Source organism: Dasypus novemcinctus, chromosome 22 (assembly GCF_030445035.2).
Source record: "Dasypus novemcinctus isolate mDasNov1 chromosome 22, mDasNov1.1.hap2, whole genome shotgun sequence".
NCBI classification, from domain to species: domain Eukaryota; kingdom Metazoa; phylum Chordata; class Mammalia; order Cingulata; family Dasypodidae; genus Dasypus; species Dasypus novemcinctus.
In genome coordinates this window covers 39,709,961-39,733,063 of record NC_080694.1, presented here as the reverse complement: position 1 = coordinate 39,733,063, position 23,103 = coordinate 39,709,961, and the positions used below count along the sequence as shown (strand labels likewise).

The 23,103-nt window shown below is 48.8% G+C and overlaps 1 protein-coding gene across 1 annotated transcript in view; it reads right to left on the bottom strand.

Annotated features, from left to right (window-relative positions):
* The window catches only part of BMP6 (bone morphogenetic protein 6), a 163,435-nt gene extending 146,497 nt beyond the window's left edge, over nt 1–16,938 (bottom strand). Inside the window, exon 1 of the mRNA XM_058285200.2 lies at nt 16,158–16,938. Within this exon, the coding sequence (XP_058141183.1) occupies nt 16,158–16,842 (685 nt within the window). The 5' untranslated portion in view covers nt 16,843–16,938. The remainder of the gene's footprint in view (nt 1–16,157) is intronic.
* Nucleotides 16,939–23,103: the final 6,165 nt, after the last annotated feature.

Genomic DNA, 23,103 nt, shown 5'->3' with positions numbered 1-23,103 from the left:
TCATCTCACCAATAGTCTGGAAAACGGAGGGAGCTGAGGTCTGGAAAGGTGGTGATGCAATAATGCACATCTGTTTCAGGCAGCCGACCAGGAGACCACCCTTGCCCTGGCGACACCTCCCTGCTCCTGGATGGGGGTATCTCAACCTTGGCCGTGGCTTTGATCTGTTTTGGTTTTTTTTTTAATGTTCCCCGTTGCCTAGTGGGGAGCTGGGTGACTTTGCTTCAATAGACATTATGTCACCCCCTCAGCCCTTAGGTAAACAGAATGTCTAACACCTTCACAATCCAAGCCAAGCCAGGGAGCCCAAAGGAGACGCTGACAAGATAAGTCGTTTGCATCTGCACCTGCGGGAAGGAGGACCCGTGCCTCCCGGCATGTAAACTTTCTGCATTGCACACCCAGGAAATTTAAACGTAGACTCGGTAGTGGTTCTTTCTAAGTCCTAGTAACACATTTTAAAGTCATAATGACATCGGGTAGAGGGAAAATAGTGCTTCTTCTTCCTGAAGACTTTCAAAAAAAAAAACAACTAGAAAGTCATGGAATACAAACTCTGAATGGAGAAGATAACATTTCTTTAACACCAGTGCTGTGAATAGGAATTAGTCAGCATGGCTCACATCTGCCGAGAGTTTCACAGATATAGTTCTCCCATTCAAATGTCTGATGTTACTAATAACGGGAGGAAAAAACAGGACAACTTACACCAGTTTTACCTTAGAGAAAATGGCCATGCATCCAATGAGCATTTATCAAGAATCTATTAAGACAAGGCACCAGGTACAGGTGCTACAGGCGTGGCAGAGGGGTAGTGTCAAAGATGAATAAAACATTAATGACACAAATCAGAGAAGTCAGTATTGAAGGGACCTTATAAATCCCAGCTTAACCACTGTATTTTACAGGTGAGAGGGCCGTGATTTGCCTAGTTTTACACTGCTGGTGAGTGGCTGCAGGGCATTGAATTGTGCCTCCCAAAAAAGCTACCTCCAAGTCCTCACCCCCAGTACCCATGAGTGTGACCTTTTTCAGAAACAGGGTCTTTGCACATGTAATGGCGTTATGGATCGCGAGATAAGCTCCTACTGGATTTAGAGTGGGTCTTCAATCCAACGACTGCTGTCCTGAAAAGAGGAAGGACAGGGAGATCTGAGACACAGTGAGAAGGCCCTGCCAAGATGGCGGCAGAGAGAAGAGCGGCACCTCCACGAGCCCAGGAGTGCCAAGGGCTCCCCGCACACGTGAGGAGAGGGGCATGGAACAGATGCTCTCCCGAGGCCTCCAGAAAGACCCAACCCTGCAACACCTCGACTTCAGGGTGCTGGTCCCCAGACTGTGAGGGAGAAAAATTTCTGTTGTTTCGAGCCACCGAGTTTGTGGTGATTTGTTTCAGCAGCCACTCGCAACTAGCACGGTGGCAGAGCTAAGTCTGGACCTGCGGCATCCCGACCTCCCTCCAAGCCTCATCTGTACGCATGCTCCTGAAACGGGAATGGGGCTCGGTGGCTTTCTCCAGCAGAGAAAGCCTCCTGTCCTTAGGATCCAGGTGCTCTTCCTAAGAGTCATGTCCTGTGGGGAAGCAAACTCAAGATGGTCTTCCTCGACGAGGTGCCATTTGAGCTGGGGTTTAAAGAGCATAGAATTTAGAAGCCATGGGAATGGAGGACGTTGTGAGAAAAGGCCAGAAGAAGGAAATCATGGAGACTGGTGAGTGGACTCAGTAACAATGCATATACAGAGACGAGTGGAGAAGACAACATTGGAATTTTGGAGTAAGTTTTTGAGTGTATCTATAAACTAAAGTTGACTCTTTCTACCTAGTTGTCATGAAAAATTAAGAGCTGGTAGTATTTGGATTCCTCAATAAAAAACCATCTTTGGCCAAGCTGAGGCGCCCAACCTTTCAGTAATATTATTTGCGTTACTCTATTTTTCATCATAAAAACATTGTCACCACATTACCAAAAAATTAGAAAGTTGTCAAGTTAAAACAAACGGCCCATAATTCCACTACCTGAACTTCTGGGATTTTGGTGTATTCCTTTTCAGTCTTTTCTCCCAAGTTTGATGCATATTTTTAAAAATATGGTAATTACAGAGTATAAAAAAGTTTCAGCATAATTTTCATTGATTTTTGGTAACATGCGCATTTTCCATCTTATATAATCATCCATTTCAATGAACTAACCAGGCAGCTCTAAGTAATGCAGTAAAAGAACATTCTCTAAATGGAGTACCGTTGCTCCTTAGCTGAGGCCTCGCAGCTGACCAGAAAGGAAGGGGAGGAAGTTGGGTGCTCAGGGGCTACTGGTATATCACTGGACACCAGCTCCAACCAGCCCTTTCCTTGGTCCTTGATTTGTTAGCATCACTACTAACAGGGGAAGTGTAGGTAAAAGCTGTATTCATCTCTGCAAAAAAGTTAAATTAAAAGAGAAGTGGGAACATGGGGAGAGAGTTTTCAGGAGCAGAATCAGTAATTCTGGCAAGTGCCTCGAGGTGTAGTGAGGGCAGAGATTGAGGTGGAACCTGAATAACTTTCCCACTGGTTCCCAGACCTTAGTCACCGTTCCAGTCACCAGATGAGGCCCCTAAAATATAGATGCCCGCACTCAAATCCCCAGAGTTTGCTTTTGTAGGTCTGGGGTCCAAGAATCCGTTTACTAGTCAATACATCAGACCAAAGCCAACCCACAGACTCTTTGTCACTAGTCTGCAAGGGGATAAGTACAGAAATTGAGAGAGTTTAGACAGTTTTATAGCAATTTGACAGCAAAGTTTATGTCTATGGAATATACTAACAAAAAATGGGGAGATTGATTATGTGTGTATATTTGGGTTTTTATATTTCACTTTTCTAATAATTCATTTTTAGTGAAAGTTACAAAAGAATGGGTCTGCAAGAGATTAAACATTTTTTGTAAAACAAAACAAATGAATGCTTCCCCCAAAGATAGCTGGAGGAGCAGGGAACTAGATGATTCTGGTGTAGGCCACCCTTTGAACAAATAGATTTGGAGTTGACAGTTTCCCTGCAGCTGATATCTGACTTTCTGAAATACACTGGCTGCTGAGTTCCCCATCACCATCACCCACTCCACCACCAGGCCACCTAGACCCCATGGTGGGTCACTGGAAAGCCTGGTGACTGCCCTATGGCTGCATATTATGTTCTAATGCCAGTAATTGGGTGTGCCTCCCTCCCCACCCATGGGCTATCTCAGCCCACAGAGTTGCTCTAGTAGCCCATGCCACCCTTTCTGAATCCTTTGCATTGTTCAGGAAATGTCCCCAAATATGGCAACAGTGTGAAGGATAGGAAAGGAGCTAAGAGTGAGCGAGCAGTATTACAGAAGCTAGGGAGAGAATGGTCCAGAAGAGCTGTGTGGCAGGGAGAAAGGAGTGTCCAAGTGGTAAAGGCTGGCAGAGAGGTGTATAAGGACTCAGGACAGTCACTGGTGTCTTCAGTGAAACAGTGTCAGCAGAATGATGGGACAGAAGCCAGACTTCACAGTGAGAAGATGAAGAGGGGTGGAAAGGAAAGAGCAGCTTCCCAGCTGGTGGGCCTGTCTGGGGGGGAGCAAGCCATGGGAAGCAAGAAGCTGAAAGCAACAAAACCTGGAAGAGAAGGGAGTGGCCAGCAGATGTCACCATATGCCTTGCCATGTGACAGAGGAATCCATAATCACCAGTAGCCCGTCTTCAAAAAGAAAGCCTTGCCTGATGATGCCTTCATTTGGACATTTTTCACAGCCTCCAAACTGTAAGCTTATAAGTTAATAAATTCCCACGGTAAAATCCAACCCATTTTATGGTATCTGCTTGAGCAACTCTAGCAACTAAAACAAAGTGACATCAATCATTCTTGGAGGCAAACTACCATAAAGAAATATAATACTTAGGTTTTCTTGAGAAAAATGCAGTTTCTCTTTAAGTTTATGAACATTTAGAGAAGGATGTGCATGGGAGGAAAGTTGGGGCTAAATTGGAATCTACTTCCCTAAAGTTCTTGGACTTCTGCCCTCCTTAAATTGCCAGAATTTAAAACAGAAACACAAAGCAGCATCTTTGTGATGTCTTCTGGAGGGATCAAATCTTTTAAACTTGAATATTTTAAAACAAGATGCCAACAGGGTCCCTAGCATCCCCAAGTACTCTATGTGCTTGAGTTCAAAAAGAGATCTATTTTTATTGCTGTCTCCGAAAATAAATATGGAAGATGAGATATAGGATAAAGGCAAATTACAGCTGCCAAGGGCAGACCTGACCCCATGAAAATGTGACCCATGGTTCTCTGTCCCGAGAAAACCATTCACAAACATCTTCAGCAAATTCCATCTCTCAGAATGTCCAAGGCCTGTAAGATCCACGCGTAAAGCACAATGGCATTGACAAAAGATGGGAATTTTTACTGCTTTTCCTTTGTGCATTAGGACTGATTATTCAAATCCTAGCACAGGTAGGTGTTTAAAATGATTAGCTCATGGGAAGTGGACTTGGCCCAGTGGTTAGGGCGTCCGTCTACCACATGGGAGGTCCGTGGTTCAAACCCCGGGCCTCCTTGACCCGTGTGGAGCTGGCCCATGCGCAGTGCTGATGCGCGCAAGGAGTGCCCTGCCACGCAGGGGTGTCCCCCGCGTAGGGGAGCCCCACGCACAAGGAGTGTGCCCCGTAAGGAGAGCCGCCCAGCGCGAAAGAAAGTGCAGCCTGCCCAGGAATGGCGCCGCACACACGGAGAGCTGACATAACAAGATGATGCAGCAAAAAGAAACAGATTCCCATGCCACTGACAACAACGGAAGCGGACAAAAAGAACACGCAGCAAATGGACACAAAGAACAGACAACTCGGGCAGGGGCGGGTGGAAAGGGGAGAGAAATAAACAAAATAAATCTTTAAAAATAAATAAATAAAATTACTAGCTCAGAATAAGTATCTTACTTGCAGTGATGGTTTCACAGGTTTATGCTGATGTCAAAACTTATGTTGCATACTTAAAATACATGCAGTTAAGTGGATGCCCATTATGCCTCAATAAAGCTGTTTAAAAACAAATAATAAGGAATCGCTCAGAGAAGCACAAAAGGGAAGTCTCCTAGAATCGAGTTCAGAACATCTGTCTAGTCTGGAGTTTCTCAACTGTTTTCCCGGGAACTAAAGGCCACTGCAATCAGGTTCCAACCCGGAGAAGCAGAACCCCCTTCAAGTGTTTACGACACCATGAGTTTAACAGGGAACCGGGACATAGGCGAGGAAGGGCTGAGAAGCCGAGCAGGTCTTGGTGCGGTCACCCCATGGGTTGGCCACAGCAGGAAGCCACTTCCACTCTCAGGAAGGAGGGATGAGAATACAGAGGTCGCCAGGGGGAGGTGACCCAACGTGGTCTGTCCAGAAAGAACTGGAACCTCAGAAGAACAGCAGCAGATGACCAAGGCAGAGGGGAGGAGGAGAAATACCCCGACTTCTTCCTTCCCGCCCCTTCCAAGCTCCCTCTAGGGTTTCCCAACAGCAGGACCAATGGGCACTGGAGACGGAAAATGCAGCCTCTCCCGCTATACACAGAAGAGCAGGGAACAAGTAGAGGAACTGGGGACAGAAGGGATTAAAGAGCAAAAGTAAGCTTAAGGAAAGCTCTACTAAAACAAGGTAGGAGGCGTCTTATTAAAAGACTTGTCAGAGCTCTGATATGCTAACAGACTTACAAATCTCAGAGAGGAAGCATCAACTGCTTCCCAACATAAGAGATCTTTTTTTTAAATTTTTTAAATTTTTGGGCTGTACAGTTTGGAAGAGTAGTATTCCATGAAACATAATTTGGAAAATGCTGATCTAGCCCAGCATTTACTCACATTTTACAGATGAGGAAAGAGACCCAGAAACTTGATTAGGTGACTTGAATAAGATATTGTAAATAGGGATAATAAGACGAGAGGCTAAATTTCAGCCTTTCCAAGCTAAGTCAAGTGCTCCTTCCTCTGTTCTATGTTGAATAGGCCTTAAGACTTTCTAGCACAATCCTGAAAACCAACCTCTTAACCACTGTAGTGGGCAATAGTAATTTTTTGTGGTGAAAGACTACCAGACTCCATGGTCCAATGTTTCAGGAATTAGGGACACTATTTTAATATGAAAACATGATGCGGTTTTAAAACATGAGGTAGCATAGTATAGTGATTGAAGAATGGACTCTGGCACCAGACTGCATGGGGGTATATTTTGGCTCCACCACTGACGAGTCGAGTGACCTCAACCAGTTGCCTCACCTCTCTTTACCTCAGTTTCCTTGTTTTTAAAATCAGGAAAATACTTTTACTACCTCTTAGGATTGTTTTGAGGATTAAATGAGTTAATATTTGGAACAAACTCGAAAAGGTCTGGCACTAATGAGTCCTATCTGTTAAACAAATACGATTAAATGACTCTTAATTATATGTCAGGTCCATGACAAAGGTATGAAAACCACAGGGAAAGAATATATATAAAAGAAGAAATGGATGCAATCGAGTTGCAAGAGGATGCAATTCTTGCCCTCCAATGAAGGCTCACCATGAACACATTTCATTCCTTCCAATTCATCCATCCCAATGAAACCAAAGGAGAATTAATGGCAGGAGAGGAAGAGAGGAAAGAACGGAAAACAAGAGAGAGGGACATGAGCATCCACTGGACACTACATCAGCCCCATCTTACTTCCTTAAGTCTCTGTCTTCATGAAGCAGAGGTTGACAACAGGGTGGGAGAAGGTCAGGTAGCCTTATCAGAACAGAGACGAGAAGATGGACGCTCAAGGCCCCACAGCAACTCAAGATCTCCACACAGGTCATCTGAGGCTCACGACCTGCTACCAGGTAAAAGAAAAGATGCCACAGCCCCCAGAATGATGACCCATCTGTACATATATAACAATGGGGTCAAGGCAGATGAAATAACCAAGATAGCAGATTTGGGGATGGAGGTTCTGAAGATGGGGTTAAGGGTCCTGCCCTAAACAGACCTTATCAAAAAGCAGATGCTTGCTGTGGGAGATTGAATTGTGTAGCCCAATTTAGTCATGATCTTAATCATTATCCGTATCCCTGTAGGTAGGACCCCATTGTAAGCAGGAGGCCTTTTGAAGATGTTATTTGAGTTAAGGTGTGGTCCAAGTAAATGAAGGTAGGTCTCAATCCTGATTCCTGGAAGCCTTGGAAAGAGGACCCAGAAGTCACAGAAGAGAAAAGGAGAGGGCATCGCCATGTGACAGGGGAGAGTCAAGGAACCGTAAGACTTGCGCCGGCACAAGGACACAGGGTGGAAGGATGGCTCCTAGCCTCGGAAACTGTGGGCCAATAAGGAAATGCCTGTTGTTTAAGTCAACCCATGGTGTGGTCTTTGGGACAGCAGCTTGGGCAAACCAAGACACTTGGCCATGGTCTCCTGGGAGAGCTGCAAAACTCCAACTATCCTCAGCTGAAGGAGCCTCTGTCCTTGGCCCTGGGACCTCCTGAAATGGGTTGAACTGCATCCCTACAAAAGACATGTCCAGTCCTGGGAATGTGACCTTTTTGGAAAGAGGGTCTTTGAAGATGGGGTTAGTGACGATGTAGTACTAGATGACTACAGTCTCTAAGACGGGGAGAACTGGACACAGATAGACAGAGGGGGTGAAGGCCACGAGAAGACAGAGGCAGAGATGGAAGTCCTGGGAGCCAAGGATAGCCAAGGATGTCCCCAGAAGCCAGGAGAGGGGCGTGAAACAAGAGTCTTCCCTAAAGAAAGCAGAATTCCATTCTGGACTTCTAGTCTCCAGCCCTGTGAGACCACGCATTTCTGCTGTTTTAAAGCACCCAGTTTATGGCACTTTGTTACAGTAGCCTAGGAAACTAAGACACCCCATAAGCTTTAGCCCTGCCCTTGGGTATCCTTTCTCTTTTGGCCGACAGAGATGTAGTTCAACCACAGCACATCCCAACTCCGGTGCTGAGGAACAAGGCTGAATTTCTCAAGTCCACTGATCCTGCTTTGCCCCCAAACTCTCCCCTTTTTTGAGAGGTTTCATCTGTGCATTGCGGAGGGGGCAAGGCTGGAAGGACGTGGGGTGCAATTTAGCCAAAACTGAGCGAGGAAATACTGGAACCCGCCCACTGCCAAAGACAGGTGACAGAAGGAAAGGTGGTGAGAATTCATGACCTGTCTAGCCTGGTACAGTATTTTTAAAGAAATGCAGACAAACTTCCCCAAATCTCTCAAATGAATTATTATTTGTACAATAGCACTCATTGGAGATAGCAGGTTCCTTTTTTATATTATTGGGCATTCTTATTTATTTACCATGAATCACAGAAGACAGTTCAGAGACAGATGAACCTAATATAGTCTCGAAGGACTTCTGGATTGAGTCTCTTTTCATTTGGTTTTAACCATGATCTGGATAGTCCCTTCTGCAGAAGCTGTTTAACGTCCCCTGTTCCTGCCTCTGGGGCCAGGAAATTAATTCTGAGAGTCTCTCAATCCTAAAGTCACACTAAGATTTAACATTCATTTTCAGAAAGAAAGGAAAAATATTTAATCCCTCCCCTTAACCCCACTCCACCCCAAATTTCAATAATTTAACAAGCACAGAATTCCGAAAATTCTTGCTCATTCTTCAACCTTCTGCTTTATTTCACTCCCCCAAATCCTGCTGAGCATGGATCAAACAGGGCACAAGCCAGGGAGAAACTTAATCGTTCACCTCTCTGCCTGAGTATTGTCTAGGTACTATGGTGACAGACACCTCCGTGAAAGTATGTGGAGGAAAAACAATTTTTAAACTCCTAGACCAAAAAAAAAAAAAAAAAGATTTCCAATGGATTTGGTGTCAACACATAGAAACACAAAAATAAGGCTCCCATATTCAAAGACAATCAAAATTATTTATCCCACCAAGAAGGTAAAAGTCCCAGGAACAAAATATTATTCAGAAACGGCATTTTATCATTCCTCCTTCAAACTCCGCATATTTTGAATTTTAATATTTTCATTGAGTTGTTTTCCTGGTAGGAGGTACAGGTTCTCTGTTAACTAGTTCTAATAGAAGGAGTTCAAACATCTGGAAAAAGCCAAGTCAAGTGAAAGATTGTAATCCTTAATTTTGGAGCTGACAAAATTCAGTCTTCAGACTACACAAGTGTGATTCATCGATTTAAAGAAGGCACGCGAAGAACAAGTGGTCTCAGGGATTAAACAAGGCCAGTTGTAAAAACTGTCTGGTCTACTCAGAACAAAAAACAGCTCACACCAATAACAAATCAGGACTTTTTTTTTTACCCACTCCCAGCCCCTGTTCTTGTACAGGAAACCAACAAGACTGTCAACACAGGAACAACAATCAACACACACAGGCGCTGAAGGCTAAGAGTCAACCGTGTGGGCAAGGTAAAAAGGGTAAGTGGCGGGAGAATCATCCTAATGAGCGTGGCAGATTGGGAAGCTCCTTCTCTTCTGCCTGCCAGTGAATCCATAGCACTCCTGCCCGGGACAGCACTCTCTGATAATGAGAAAACAATGCCGAGGTAAAAATCAGCATTCTGGGCCAGGCTCGCCTCTCCACCAGAATCCTCAATCCAGGGCGTTTGCCGAGGAGTCTGGAAATCAGGAAGGCTCTCCCCGCTCTGAACCAGACCTCACTCTGCAAAAATGCTTGAAGGAGATTCTTCCACCCAGACATCTGGGACTGTGTTTCCGATAACAAGCCCCTGGGGACACATCAAGGGGTCAGCTGATGTAATTTAGATGTCATCTCTATTATGGACCAAATCCCCTGCATAATGGAGATGGGCAGGGCCGGAAGTCGGCCGAGCCTGTGAGGGGTCATGAAACAATGCCCTCTGAGCAGAGGGGCTTTCAGTTCGCTTCGGGAGAAAACAATTCCTACCAACCAGGAGGATGTTCCTTGAAATACAGAGCTTTTCCTCTTCTAGAACAGTGTTCTAAGAGAGAACACTATCCCCACAGAGAAAGTCCACAAGCTTCTGAACGATTCGCGACTCCCCACTCCTGACCTTGCAGGCTCTGGTAATTTCTCCTTAATTATTCACCCGTTCCCAACCAACTGGCCTACTTCTCTAATGCATTTGGATGCCTTAGCAGCTCCGCGAGTTTGACTGTCCCTCTGTCTTACCGTGTCACCATAGCAAAAAGGAACCAATTTGAGTGAAGCTCTAAATTCTGTGCTCTATGAATCACATAAATTTACCAATCATCCCGAACTTCCTACTGACGATAGAGAAAGCCCAACTTAAAATGGGTTGTCTGTTCCTGGGAATACGTTTCCAGAGAAAAACAGAGTTAGTTGTGTTCCCAGGCCAGGCCCCAGCGTCTACTTTATCTGTGAGATTCCGCAAGACTGCAGTTATAAAGAGCATAACATTCACAACACAGCTGTAATTAAACAAAAACATCCAACAAATTTCACTGAACTACAGCGTGTTATTTATTTCTAACGCTTAGGACAGAAGAGAAAAGCAGGTGTAGCTAGAAAGCGGTGGGAGAACGACTCTGAGGAGAATTTCTGGCACTCTCAAAATAGCAGGTTCTTCTGTACCCTTAAATTTTCGTTAAAATGATAGTGGTTTGCCTACTCTTGTCACCATTTTCATGTATCTCAGGTAACACTGGGGCCCACTGTCTGGCTCACAAGTTTCCAGGGGGTAAGAGACAGGAGAGAGGATGTTGAAAAGAATGTGAGGGAATTATGACAGGAGAAAATGTGTCTGAATAAAATTACCTCAGCTGTCATGATGACAGCAGAGAAATGAGGACAAGAGAATGCACCCGTTCTTTGTGGGAGAGAAGAGACAGGCCAGCCGCCTCCCACCCCGGGCCTGGCCAGGCCCTGTGTCCCCCGGCAGCCATGCTGCGAGCCGGGGGGCTGGGCTACCACAGGGGCTTAGGAAGGATGGGACAGGAGGGTAGTCCAGGGGACTTGGTAACTCACTTCACCTCTGCCGAAGTTGCTGCACTGCTTTCTATTCCTTTTACTCAGATAATTTTGGATGCTACTAATCAGGAACACCTTCCCACTGCTGGGAGTGCCCAAGATGGTGAAATGGCTAGAATTTAGACAACTGCGGGGAGGGGAACCAGAAGAGAAGTCAAAAGGGAGAAATTCGGAGAAAACCGGCATGACTCGAGAGGAAGTTTAAAAAGCATCCCATAAGATGGGAGGCAGAAGGGAGAGGAATCCTTAAGTGAAAAAATTACGTGAGAGCTGGTTAACTCGCCACGAAGTTTTACTCTGTTCCTCTTCCTTTTCTAACCCCGCTTCTTCAACGGATGGGTCACAAGGCACAGCCCACAGGGCCGTCACCCTGCAGAGTTTGCCACGCCACCTTCAAGATCTGGGATTCACCCTCCATCCGCTGTCAAGGCAAAGGATCATTTGAAACGCAGCAGTTTAAAGTAACTGAACTCTGAAGACACAGTCATCAAAAATAATTATTACATGCTGAATAAGGTGCTGAACTTTTGCTTTTCTCCCCGGGACAAACTGTTCTGCCACAGGGGATCCTTTCTTCGTGCTCATTGAAACGAGGCTCTTCAGGAGAGGAACTTACCATGACTCAGCACATTTGCAAAGGATTTGTACCCATTCTTCGAAGGACACCCAGAGGAAATGCTGTCTGAGTCAGAACAATGCTATCTGCTTGCCCTTTGAACTTAGTTTAAGAACATTTTGTCCGACTCTTTTGTTCAAATACCACTGAATTTCACGTTTATCATTTGAAATCTGTTTAGGAGAACATGTCCCTGCTTCTTTCAGCCACACTTCTTGCCACCAAATTCTCCAAACTATGTTTGCTGGGAGCAGCTTGCAGGCACGGGTTTATTTTCTGCTAACAAAAGTCTTCATAAATGCAGGCAGCTTAAATGAAAGATAGCACTACTGATCCAATGTTTATGAGAAGACAGTCCTGTGTATTTGGTTATAAATACAAAGAGGGAGTATTCCATTTTCCTTCTAATTTATGTTTCCCAAGAGTAATTTTGTTCAGAAGAGTGCCAATAGTTTTAGTACAATAACTTTCTTGTTACTTGTCCTAATACCAAACACATACTGATTCCCTTTTCTGAGCATTATTCAAGTATTTTGTTTCCTTTTACCCTCACATCTGGACATCAACACCTCACTAATTCAAAATAAATTAGTGAAGACTGAAATTCAGTGATTTAAAGAAGGCTTTTTACCACTCTCAAATACAATGCATATTACAAATGAACATACATACAAGCAACTAATGAAAAAAGAGGCAGCTACACTAATGGAACATTACGAAATTCATCAACTATACCATGAACTTCAGCGTCCTAAATGCCTTCTTTTATTGCAAACTTTTTATGGGATAAAAACCAGGTGCAGCATTTCTAAATGATCAGACCTTCCCAAATGAGTGACATATGAATTTAAAATGTGGGACATGTCTACACTTTAATTCTCTCTTTATTAGGCACCTTCTAGGTGCTCAGTATTACATTAAGCACTTAGGCTAGTGGTAGGTAGATAAGGATGGTTTCTGCCTTTTGAAGCTGGTGTCCTAGAAGAGAAGACAAACAAATGAGAAAGAAGAAAGAAGGAGGAAGAAGGAGGAGAAGATGGAGGAGGAGGAGGAGGAGAAGGAGGAGAAGGAGAAGAAAGAAAAAAAAAAAAACTTGTGATAAGTACAGCCAAAGAAACACTGGGTGTGATGGGGCAAAGAAGCCGATTGGCAGGGGTGGGGGGTGGGGGGAGAAGGGCAGCACCAGTTTATACACAGTGGTAGAGAAAGGCTCTCTAAGAAGGTGAATTTTAAGCTAAGACCTAAGGATACTTTGGGACACTCTCCAAGGTCACCAAATTGGCAGGCTTGCTTACTAGGCTGCCAAGAGACTTTTAGTATTAGAAAACAAATGGAAAATGACATCTTGGCCCCGATCAAACGCAGGTCCACGCGATCGGGCGAGCTGGGGAGCCCCTGCACCCCAGCTGCCGGGGCAGCAGACGACTGGAGTGTGGTCAGCACTTGGACGGTTACCCAGCCCCGGCCTGTTCGCCCAGAGAGTTTCAACAGTCAACATGCACAACAATGAGCTGGTCAGACGGCCAGCGGTTGGGATATGAGAGAGCAATTTATCCTGTTGATTCATACTTCCTGACACTCACCCTGGCTGACAGGGCGCAGGGTGTTTTAAATGCATTTCATGAGTAAATTATTCCCCCAGTCCTGGAGAAAACGGATGTTTACGACTAGGTAACACTTTCCCTTAAACTTTCAGTTGATGATTTGCTTCGCCCAGTGGGATACAGGAGCACTTGAGAGCGCAGGGCTCTCACTTTGATCTTTCTGTAGGTTCTCTGATAGATGAGTCATGGAATGCAGCTGTGAGCCTGCCACTGACATAGATTAGGCAGTCTGTGGAATGCATCCACATTGTGAAGCAATTGCTTTCTTCAAACGAGCTGTCATTCGCATGCTCGGAGCCATGATAATCTGATTTTATCACATTTTAGCCTAGTATTATGAAATCCCCCTTTCCTACTGCTAAATGGATTAAGAATAAGCAGATGTGCCTGGCTGGCAGGTGGCCTGGTTTGTGACTTTCACTTACCTGCAAAAGATTTTCTCCTCTAAAATACCTCGATGGAGTCCAGGGCTGGACTTGGTATAACGTGGAGTCAGAAAGACCAATGGTGTGATAGAGCAGAATTCTGTCCCCAGGACTCTCTTTCAGTTCCATGACAGCTGTCCTAAGGCCTGAAATTGCACTCCTGGTATGTTCCCTGGAACTTTTTAAGGGGTATTTTTTTGGATCTTTAAAAATCCTTGGAGGAAAATAAAAATACCTCTAGGGAGATACTATGTGAAAGCATCACCTTAGCAGGATTATTTGACAAGTAGCTTCAAGCACTGAGATTCAGAAGAGGTACTGTAGACCCAGAAAAGCCAGAGAAGCAGGAGGCGGGGAGAATTTGGAGGTCACCAAACCCAGTAGCCCTCCTCTACATTACAAACTTGCCCCAAGCCAGCTTAACAGTTTTCCATACCATCTAAGGCCACAGTGGTTCCCAGTGGAATCACCTGGGGATCTTTAAAAACAAAACAAAACACAAAACACTGAGTCCTGATCCCACCCCTACATATTCTGATTTAATTCATATGGGGTGCAACCCTGGCCTCTGAATTTTTCAAAGTTCCCTGGATGATTCTACCATGCAGCCACGTTGGAGAGCCATTGCTATAAGGAAAGGTGGCTCTTGACCTCTTCCTGGGATGAGCTCTTGATTTCCTTCGGGAAAGTGTATCCGTTCTAACAGCAGGCTCTCCTCTGCCCGTGGTTCTTGCCCATGTTAGCCGCATTAGAGAAACCTAAGGCACTCTCAACAGAAAAGACACCAAGACACACACTCGAAGATTCTAATACAGTGCTCTGGGGTGCAGCCCCAGTATCCCTTATTTTGTAAGTGTCCTACGTGATGCCAATGGGAAGCCAGGTTTGGGAACCCAGCCTAAGCCCAGAAACTCCTTTCCCAGAGACTATAATATAATTCTCCATGAAGGGGCAGGAGATGTCAGTTCCCCTCCACTTTCTCCAGGCTGGGATTATCCCTAAAAGGCATGAAGCAATTCCCCATGTTGTCAGGAAAGGGGCGGGGGTCGGGCAGTGAGAAAGAGAGTAAGGGGGAAGCCTTTATTAAGCCAGAAGCAGCAGAGAAGTCAGAACAAGGTCCTCCGGCCCCTGGAAACTTCCCTGACTGGCATGGGAATTTGTTCCAGCCTGCTCCACGGAGGTGGCTCAATCCTGGCTTCGGTTCCAATAAATTGTGAAAAATCCTTGTCCAATCCGAAGCCCTGGCAGGGCAAGCGGCGAGATTGGCAGGCCCCGAGCCTCCACTCCCTGTGAGATTCGGTTTCATGAATTTCCCAGGAGGATTTCTGTACCACTTGGATGCCAGTCCTGCTGCCTCCACGCCCTCGGCCTCCCCCGCGGGTCCCCACCCCCGCGTTCTTCCCCCAAAGCTCCGCCGAGCTGAGAATCGTCTCTCACACGCCCGTCAAGAAAGCGCGGAGCTATTTTCCTTGGGAGGCATTCAAGTCAATAATGCCCTGAAATGACGGGCGTCTTTGACGTGGCTTTGCAACGTGTGTGCTGCTCTGGCACGTCCCCGCTCCCCCTCTCCGGGGCCGGGGCAGAAGCACGCGCCTCGGAGAGCGAGGGAGCCCCGCGGGGACACCCCCCTCCCCAGCGCGGCCTCGGCGGCTCCCCGCCCCGCTCGCGCCCCGCTCCAGCCTTTGGGGCGTCCAGCTGAGCCACCTGGCGCGCTCGGCAGTGGCCCCGTTCCGAGAGAGTGTCCCTTCCTCACATCGTCCCCATGGACAGATGAGCAAACTTGGAGGGGGGGGGGGTTGAAAGCGAGGTGACTCGGTCCCACTTGGCCACAGAACATTTGTGGCGGCGCCCGATTTAGCCTCCCTTGAATTTCCATTCAGTTGCCTGGTAACCGGCGCCCAGGAGCTCCGCGCGGGGCCCCGGCCCCCGGCCCGCACCCTTTCTCTGCCCCTGCGGCTTGCGGGGCAGCGGTCAACCTTTCAGCCTTTTAGGGCACCGGCCAAAGGCACGTGAGGGAGGGCACTGGCCGAATGACCCCCGGTGGGCTAGGGATCCCCGCGCACTCGGGGACTGGCGCGCCTGCAGCGGTCCTCCCGCACCAGACCCCTGCTCCCGCGTCCTGTGGGTACATCTGAACCCCATCTCGTCCAAGGACCCAAAGTGCTCGGCTGCTGTTGGATAAAAAGCCCACAAGTGGCGCTGGCAAAACTGGCACGAAGAGCCTTAAGGGAGCGAAAGCGAACAATTTTAGGAAAAGGCAAGAGTGTCGAAGAGGCTTCTCCTTCCAGGGTGGGACTCCGCGCCCGGGCGCTCCGGCCGGCCGCCCCCCGCGAACCCCGCGGCGGCAGCGCGCAGCCGGCTGCGGCGGGGAGCGCACGGGTCGCCTGGGGCCGCGCAGGTGGCTCAGGCGCACCGGGAAGGGCCTCTGGACCCCGTCGCCACCGCCGGGCCCAGCGTGCCCCGGCTCCTCCGCGCCCCTTCCCGCCCAGGCCCGAGACCCTGGGCCAAGAGGGGACCTGCCCGTCGTTCCGCTCGGCCCCCATCCTTACCCAGGTTCACAAAGCTCATGACCATGTCGGCGTCGTTGAGGAAGGCGCTGTCCTGGGCGCTGGGCAGGGAAGACGCGCCGCCGCCGGGGCCCGGAGCCAGGAGGCTCTTGCCGTGCAGCGTGTGCGCGGGGCCCGGGGCCGCGCGGCGGGCGTCCTGCGGGGCCGGGGCTGCGCTGCCCCCTCCGTGGGACTGAGGCGGCCGCAGGCCGTCTTCCGACGCCCCTTCGCTGTCGTCGGCGGCGGCCAGAGCGTTGTACAGATCCAGCATGAAGAGGGGAGCGGACTTGAGCCGCCCGGGAGGGGGCTCTCCGCGGGGCTGCGGCTGCTGCTGCGGGGGCGCGGGAGGCTGCGGCGGCTGGAGGCCGTGCAGGGGCCGGGGCCGGTGCGGGAGCCCCAGCACCGACAGGATCTCCTTCTGCATTTCGCGCTTCTCCTGCGTCTTGAGCCGCCGGTAGAGGAAGCCCGCCGAGGAGGAGGAGGAGGAGGAGGAGAAGGACGAAGACGGCGCCGGGACTGGCGGCTCGGCGCGCCCGGGACTCCCTCCGCCGCCGTCCCCCAGCAGCGCGCCCCCGGCGGCGGCGGCGGCGGCGGGCAGGAGGGGTGGCAGCGGTGGGGGCCCGCAGCAGCTGCACAGCAGCCCCCACCACCAGCACAGCCACTGCGCCCTGCGCCCCAGCCGCGGCATCCCCCGCCCGGCCCGGCTGGCCCGCGAGTCGTGGAGGAGCGGCGCGAGGCTGGAGCGCGCGGCCAGCGCGGTCGGCGGGCTCGCTTCCCTTCCCGGCCGCGGTCAGTCCTTATCTCGCATGGTCGTCGGGGCGCCGCCGCTGCCCAGGTTGGAGGGCGGAGGGGGGGAGGGCCACGGGGACAGCGCCCCCGGAGGAGGTCTCTAGAGGTCGCAGTCCCAGGTGCGGCGTGCCGGGGTCAGGGCTGCGGGGCACCCGGGTCCCGGAGCGGGCGGTCACCCCGCTGCCCCGCACACTTGCGCGGGACCCGGCGCGGCGGGACCGCTCACCGGCTCGCGGGGACACCGCGCATCCCCGACGCGCGCCCCTCCTCGGGACGTGGAGCGGCCGTGGGAAGAAGACGTCCCGGAGCGGCAAGTTCCGCAAGGCTTCCCTTCCTCTACTGTCCACAAGTGCGCTCCCCGGCGCCCGAGGGGACGGTCGCTCCGCGCTCGAAATCCCCGCGCGCGGCTCCACTCCCGAGCCGGGGCAGCGAGGGCCCCGCCGGCCGATCAGTTCGCGTCCAGCTGCCCCGCACACCCGGCAAGCAGAGAGGCCGGGGGCGCAGGCGGCCGGTGCGGGGCGCCAGGGGCTCGCAGGGTGCCGCGGGCCGGCAGCGCGCTCCGCTCCGAGGCCAACGTGGGCTCTCTGGGGCGAGCCGCGCGCAGGTACAGCTCTCCAGCCCGGGACGCCCCGCCCTCCGCGCGCACCGACAGGGCCGGCGGCCAATGGGGACGCTCGTCCAGCCTGCTGGTTCAGTAGGCCCGCCCCCTTCTTTCACCCTCCCTCGCCCCGGAGGCGTTTGCTCCGCGGCGCGTTAGGTTTCGGGCGCCCGGGGGAGCTGGGAGGTACCCAAGGCAAAGAGGCACGAACCGCTGCAACGACCTCTCACTTGTCAGAATTATCCGATCCCCACCCCAAAAGGGACCTTTTTCTTTTACGATCATTTCAGAGGCCTGAGTTGACGCTTTCACAAAATCAAAGCAAAAGTGGATGCTTTCACAAAATCAGAGCAAAACCCATCTGTGCCATCAATACCGGCCGAATCGGTCGAGGGAGACAAGAAAAGGCATGGCGTGGGATGCCTCGCTTGGGGTCCCGCCCGGATGTAAAGTTGGCGTTTAGCGGACACGTGGCTTTCGAAGGCGGCTGCTGGAAGCTGGGACACACCCTTCAAGGGAGCTGCGCTCGGGCGGGCCCCAGAGAGGGCCAGATAGAAACCAGACCCGGCACCCTGAGGGGTTGGGGCGAGTATTGTGACTTCGCTCTTCGTTTGGGCTTTGGGCTGGCTGCTTAAGCGAGCACCCAAAAGAAAGGGTGTGATCAGGTCGTGTAACAGGAAAAAAAAAAAAAAAAAGGCCCACGGAGGTCCTTCCCACCCTCTGCTTTCTTGGAAATGTTTAGATATTTGTCTGTTGACGCCATATTTTAATGTATTGGCACACAATACATAGTGCAAGGAAAACCTTGAGGAGGGGTGGAAAGATAATTCCAGTAAGAGCAGGGGACTGACATGTTCCCATCTGGGCCGCTAGAGCCCCGGGCGCCCCCTGAAAGCCGGGTTGCTGTAAGCAGTAGGTAAGGTCAGGTGAGTAAAGCACGCGATACTTTCCAAGGCGGCACATTTTTTTCATTCAAATACACTGCCCTCCCCCCTGCCCAAACCCCACCACCACCACCATTTGTCAGTAAAGACGCAAATTCCTTCGCCAGGGCGCTCTCCAAGACTATCCAGTCATCTCTGGCTCCTGGAAGCAAATTCGCTGAAAACAACAGAATCTTTCACCTGAGGAAAAGTGCATGTGGATTAGGAAAAAAATAATAATTGTGCGTTCTGCTGTGACCTGACAGCCTTCATCCACATTGCGCAAGGAAGTTGGGAGGGAGGAACCAAATATATACAACTATTCTGGACCTTATGGATTTATGAGGCTGGTCCCTATCTTAGAAGCGTCCCTATCTAATCTCAAAGAATCTGTTTCACACCAGGGTCTCTCCCTCCCACAGTGCCCTGGGCCCCTCTTTCTAGTACTGTCCTGGCCCCCACATACAGTGATCATCCGGGACAGTCTTTATTCCACCAATGCCCAATCGCCTTGATTTCAGGTAACACAACTGGGGCAGCATTGAAGGCCGATCTTTATCTGCGGGAATTCTTTTTCTCTGAAAAGACGATAATACATCACTCGTTGGGCCGAGACGCCAGGACTCCAGGGCTCACGAGCTTCCATCACCTCTTACCTCTTTGTAGGAACTTGTTACGGGATCACATCATGGCTGTGCTGCCGCCAGCAGCCGAGAGCTCTGACTGGAAGATCAGGAACCCCAGCGAGTGTATCTAGGCTTCCTGCCAGTGGCCTCTTCCATTCTCAGACCTACTCGTGCTTTCTTCATATGACTTCTGGTGAGAAGTAATGGAAGCTCCAACCTAATAAGGCAGTAGCAAAAGCCCTGGAAAACTGTAAAACCCTTGAACTTGGACAAGGGCACCTAGGTAGGGCTATGCCATTGAAAACATAAAAAATGGGTTGTGACCGACCTACTACAAGGGTAGATTTAGTGGAGAACTCCTACACCCACACGCCTGCCATCTTCCCCTTTTCTTGGGTATTTGGGATTTGGGCTGGAGGTAGATGAACCTATGTGGCCTGAGTATAAGATGTCACCGAGTGATTCATCACGAGTTAAACGGTGGAGCCACAAGCCTGGCTGGGGCCTGTCGGGGTTTCCTGGCCGCACCTATCGGTTTCGGCTGTTTGGTGCTAGTTTAGGGGACTGCCAACAGGTGGTGAACCTGAAAACACACATCTCCCTTATGAGCCCGGGGGAGCTCGGAAGAGATGTGAAATTAGGTATAAGGACAGCGGCATTCAACAGGGGGCCACAAAAGAGGATGCCCCCACTTCCCTAACACGTGCTTGCGTGCGTTCGCAGGAAAACACAAAGGCCAGCCAGCATTTGGATCCAAGTGGGCAAAGGGAAAGGGAAAAAGCACTGTCGTTCTAGAATTTCCAATAACCTCCAAATTGGGACCTGTGCTTCTGCAAACCTCTCAGAACCTGTTGGAATCCTGGGTGGGAAAGAAGCCCCTAACTGCTACCTCACCTCCTGCCTGCTTCTCTGACCCTCCTGCACCCCATAAATCTCAGAAAAGGGAGCTAGACAACGTCTCATACAGCGTGTGACTCAAGAGGACAAGTAAGGGCGGGATGGAGTGAATGGAGAGAAGCAGGTCCAGCTTTGGAGTCAGCTGGAATGTGTGAGCTGGCAGGAGAAAATCAGAGGAAAGTTCGCCCCCTAGAGGACACCAAAATATTACTGTCCCTTCTTCTGGGCCAGTTCTCTGTACCCGTCTCCAAAACATCTGGGTGGAAAGAGGAGGAATTTGGTCAAAAAGGCGGATGTGGGAGCCAATCCATATCAAACATCTGGTTGCTTGGCTGACGTTCCATGCAAATGGCCTTAAGTTTTCTGGAAATAAGTTGCCTGTCCCACCCCCGGGTCGACTTAGTGAAGAAGTCAAGGGTTCTCACCTTAATTTTATCCCAGCCATGCTGGAGATGGGTAGGAATCATCTCAACCCTTTAAAACAGCAGTTATCCTTCTTCCTTACATATTCTGAAGGTTTCTGTTATGACATTTCTAACACACATGACCAAGTCATTGTTAATTTCAAAAGATACTGATTATTAATTTGGTATGTTAAATACTCTTTACCCTACTTATATTTTCCTTTGAATTAGGTTATTAGCAATAATCTATGATTTTACAGTAACTCATATGTTGGCCCCTTTCCTGACTTCCCTGAAGATGTACACAGCTGCTTTTAGAATTAATGTAACATAATGCTACAGCCTATGCTGCTGTTTAAAAGCCAGTCTCGGGAAGCAGGTGTAACTCAGTGGTTGAGAGCCTGCTTCCCATGAAGGAGGTCCCGGGTTCAATCCTTGGTTCCTCCTAAAAGACAAAGCTGGCCTCCTTGAATTCTTGGGACGCTCCATCTGAAATTGTAACGTTGTCTCTTTAATTTTAACACACGGATTCGAGTATTTCTTAGTTATATTTCTAAATATAATCATTTGCTCAAATTTTAAAAATATCAATTTGGAGTTGGGTGCAAAGGAAATATGTTAAGTAAATGTTTGCAGAGTCTGAGAAATGAAAATCTGAGAGTTAAATAAATACTGCTTCTGAAAGCTACACCTGTAAGGCAGCCTTCAAAATACGTGTCCCATCCAAAAGTCTGTGGTAATATTCACATTCGCTCACACTTTCCTTTCACTGTCAACTATTCAAAAATGCTGGGCATTCACCCTTCAAAATATCATTCAGGCCATCATATTTTCCTACTCATGAAGGACATCTGGTGGCAAAGCACAAAACTAATACATAAATCTGTTTCCAGGGATTTTTTTTTCCACACGGTAACCCAAATGGCAAATTTGTTACTTGTGTGTGTTTCAGACTTTTCACACAAGCTCAGATCTTTATGATCCCAGGATTCAGACAATTTACATAATCTCAAGCAATGGAGTACTTAGAAACATCCCGATGATTAAATATTTTTCAATTTTTTCATTGGATAATCGACGAGTATGAAACTAGGCCTTAGTTGTTTTGACTGGGCAAAACAATGTTTAAAACATTTCCATGACTAGTTCTACCATCTCCAAAGAGTTTTGGTCTGAGAAATCATAGGAGAGTGAGCTTGGCCGAGTAGTACCGGAAGCCACTGAGCTTCACCCCTTTCTGTGGATGTCCTGGGTGTCTCTCTTGTGTCAACCAGGGGATTGCGTGTAAATACGGCATTATCATGCTACCAATTCCCCTCATCTAGCAGTTCTGTAAACCTGAACAGCCCAGAAAGAACTGGACTGGATAAAGTCAGGTTAAAATGAAGGTCAAGGCCAGCTTTTAAACAGGAAGAGAAAGCCTGAATAAATGTGTATCATCAGGGAGGCAGACTTAATACTGGTTACCCAGACTCCATTCATTCATTCACTCAATCACGTAACAAATAGTTAAGTGCCTGCTATGAGCCAGACCATGGTCTAGGCTCTAGGCTACAAAACAATCATAGGTCCCTGGTCTCAGGTTCTGGAAGTGGAGAAAGACAATAAACAAAACAAGGGAAGATACACTGCAGTAAGCGGGATTTTTGACGCTCCATGATTCCTGCCCCCAGGTGTGACACCTGTGAATATATTATCTTACAAGGCAAAGGGAACTCTGCAGGTAGAATTAAGGTTGCCAATCAGCTGACCTGAAAATAGGGAGATGATCCTGGGTTATCTGAATGGACCCAAGGTAATCCCCCGGTCCTCGGAAGCAGAAGAGGAAGGCAGAAGGAGCCATGGAGTAGTTGACAGGTCTCAACCTGCCCTTGCTCACAGTGGAGGTGAATGGAGCATGAGCCAGGGCACGCAAGTGGCTTCCTGAAGCTGAGAATGTCCCGCAACCAACAGCCAATGTGGAAGCAGGATCTAGTACCACAAACACATGGGACTGAATTCTGTAACAATCTGAATGATCTGGGAAGCGGATTCTCCCTGCAGAACCTCCAGGTAAGAATCCAGGCCACCAACACCTTGATTTTGGCCTGGTGGGAGCCAGAGTAGAGAAACCAGCCATGGCTGTCTGACTTCTGACCTACAGAAGTGTGAGCTAACACATGTGTGTTCTTTTAAATCATTTGTGGTTGTTTGTTTTAGCAGCAGGAGAAAACTAATACTTACTTAGCATGGCAATAAGTGAAATCAAGGAAAACTCAAATGGGGAAGGAGAATATGGAGTGTGCAGATAGTCAGGAAAGACTCACACACACACAAAAAGAAACCAGCCACCAGGATATCTGGGAAAAGAGCTCTGTAGGCAGTGGAAACAATCTGTGCAAAGGTCCTGAGGCAGGGGCTTGCCTGCTGAGTTTGAGGACTATCAAGTAGGTGAATTAGGCTACTGCAAAGGAAATGAGAGGTGATAATAATAGGAAATGATATCAGAGAGCTGAGGAGGTGGAAAATGGGGGTCGAGATGGTAGATAGCCTTGGAGGCCCTTGCAAAGACTTCAGATTTCATTAAGCATGAAATGGGTGGGTCACTGGAGAGTTTTGAGAAGAGGCATGACATGAGCCAACATAAATTTTACAGAATCACTCAAATCACTATAGACTATAGACTTGCCAGGCAGAATCAGGGAGAACAGTTAGGAAGCTCTTGTTTGGTGG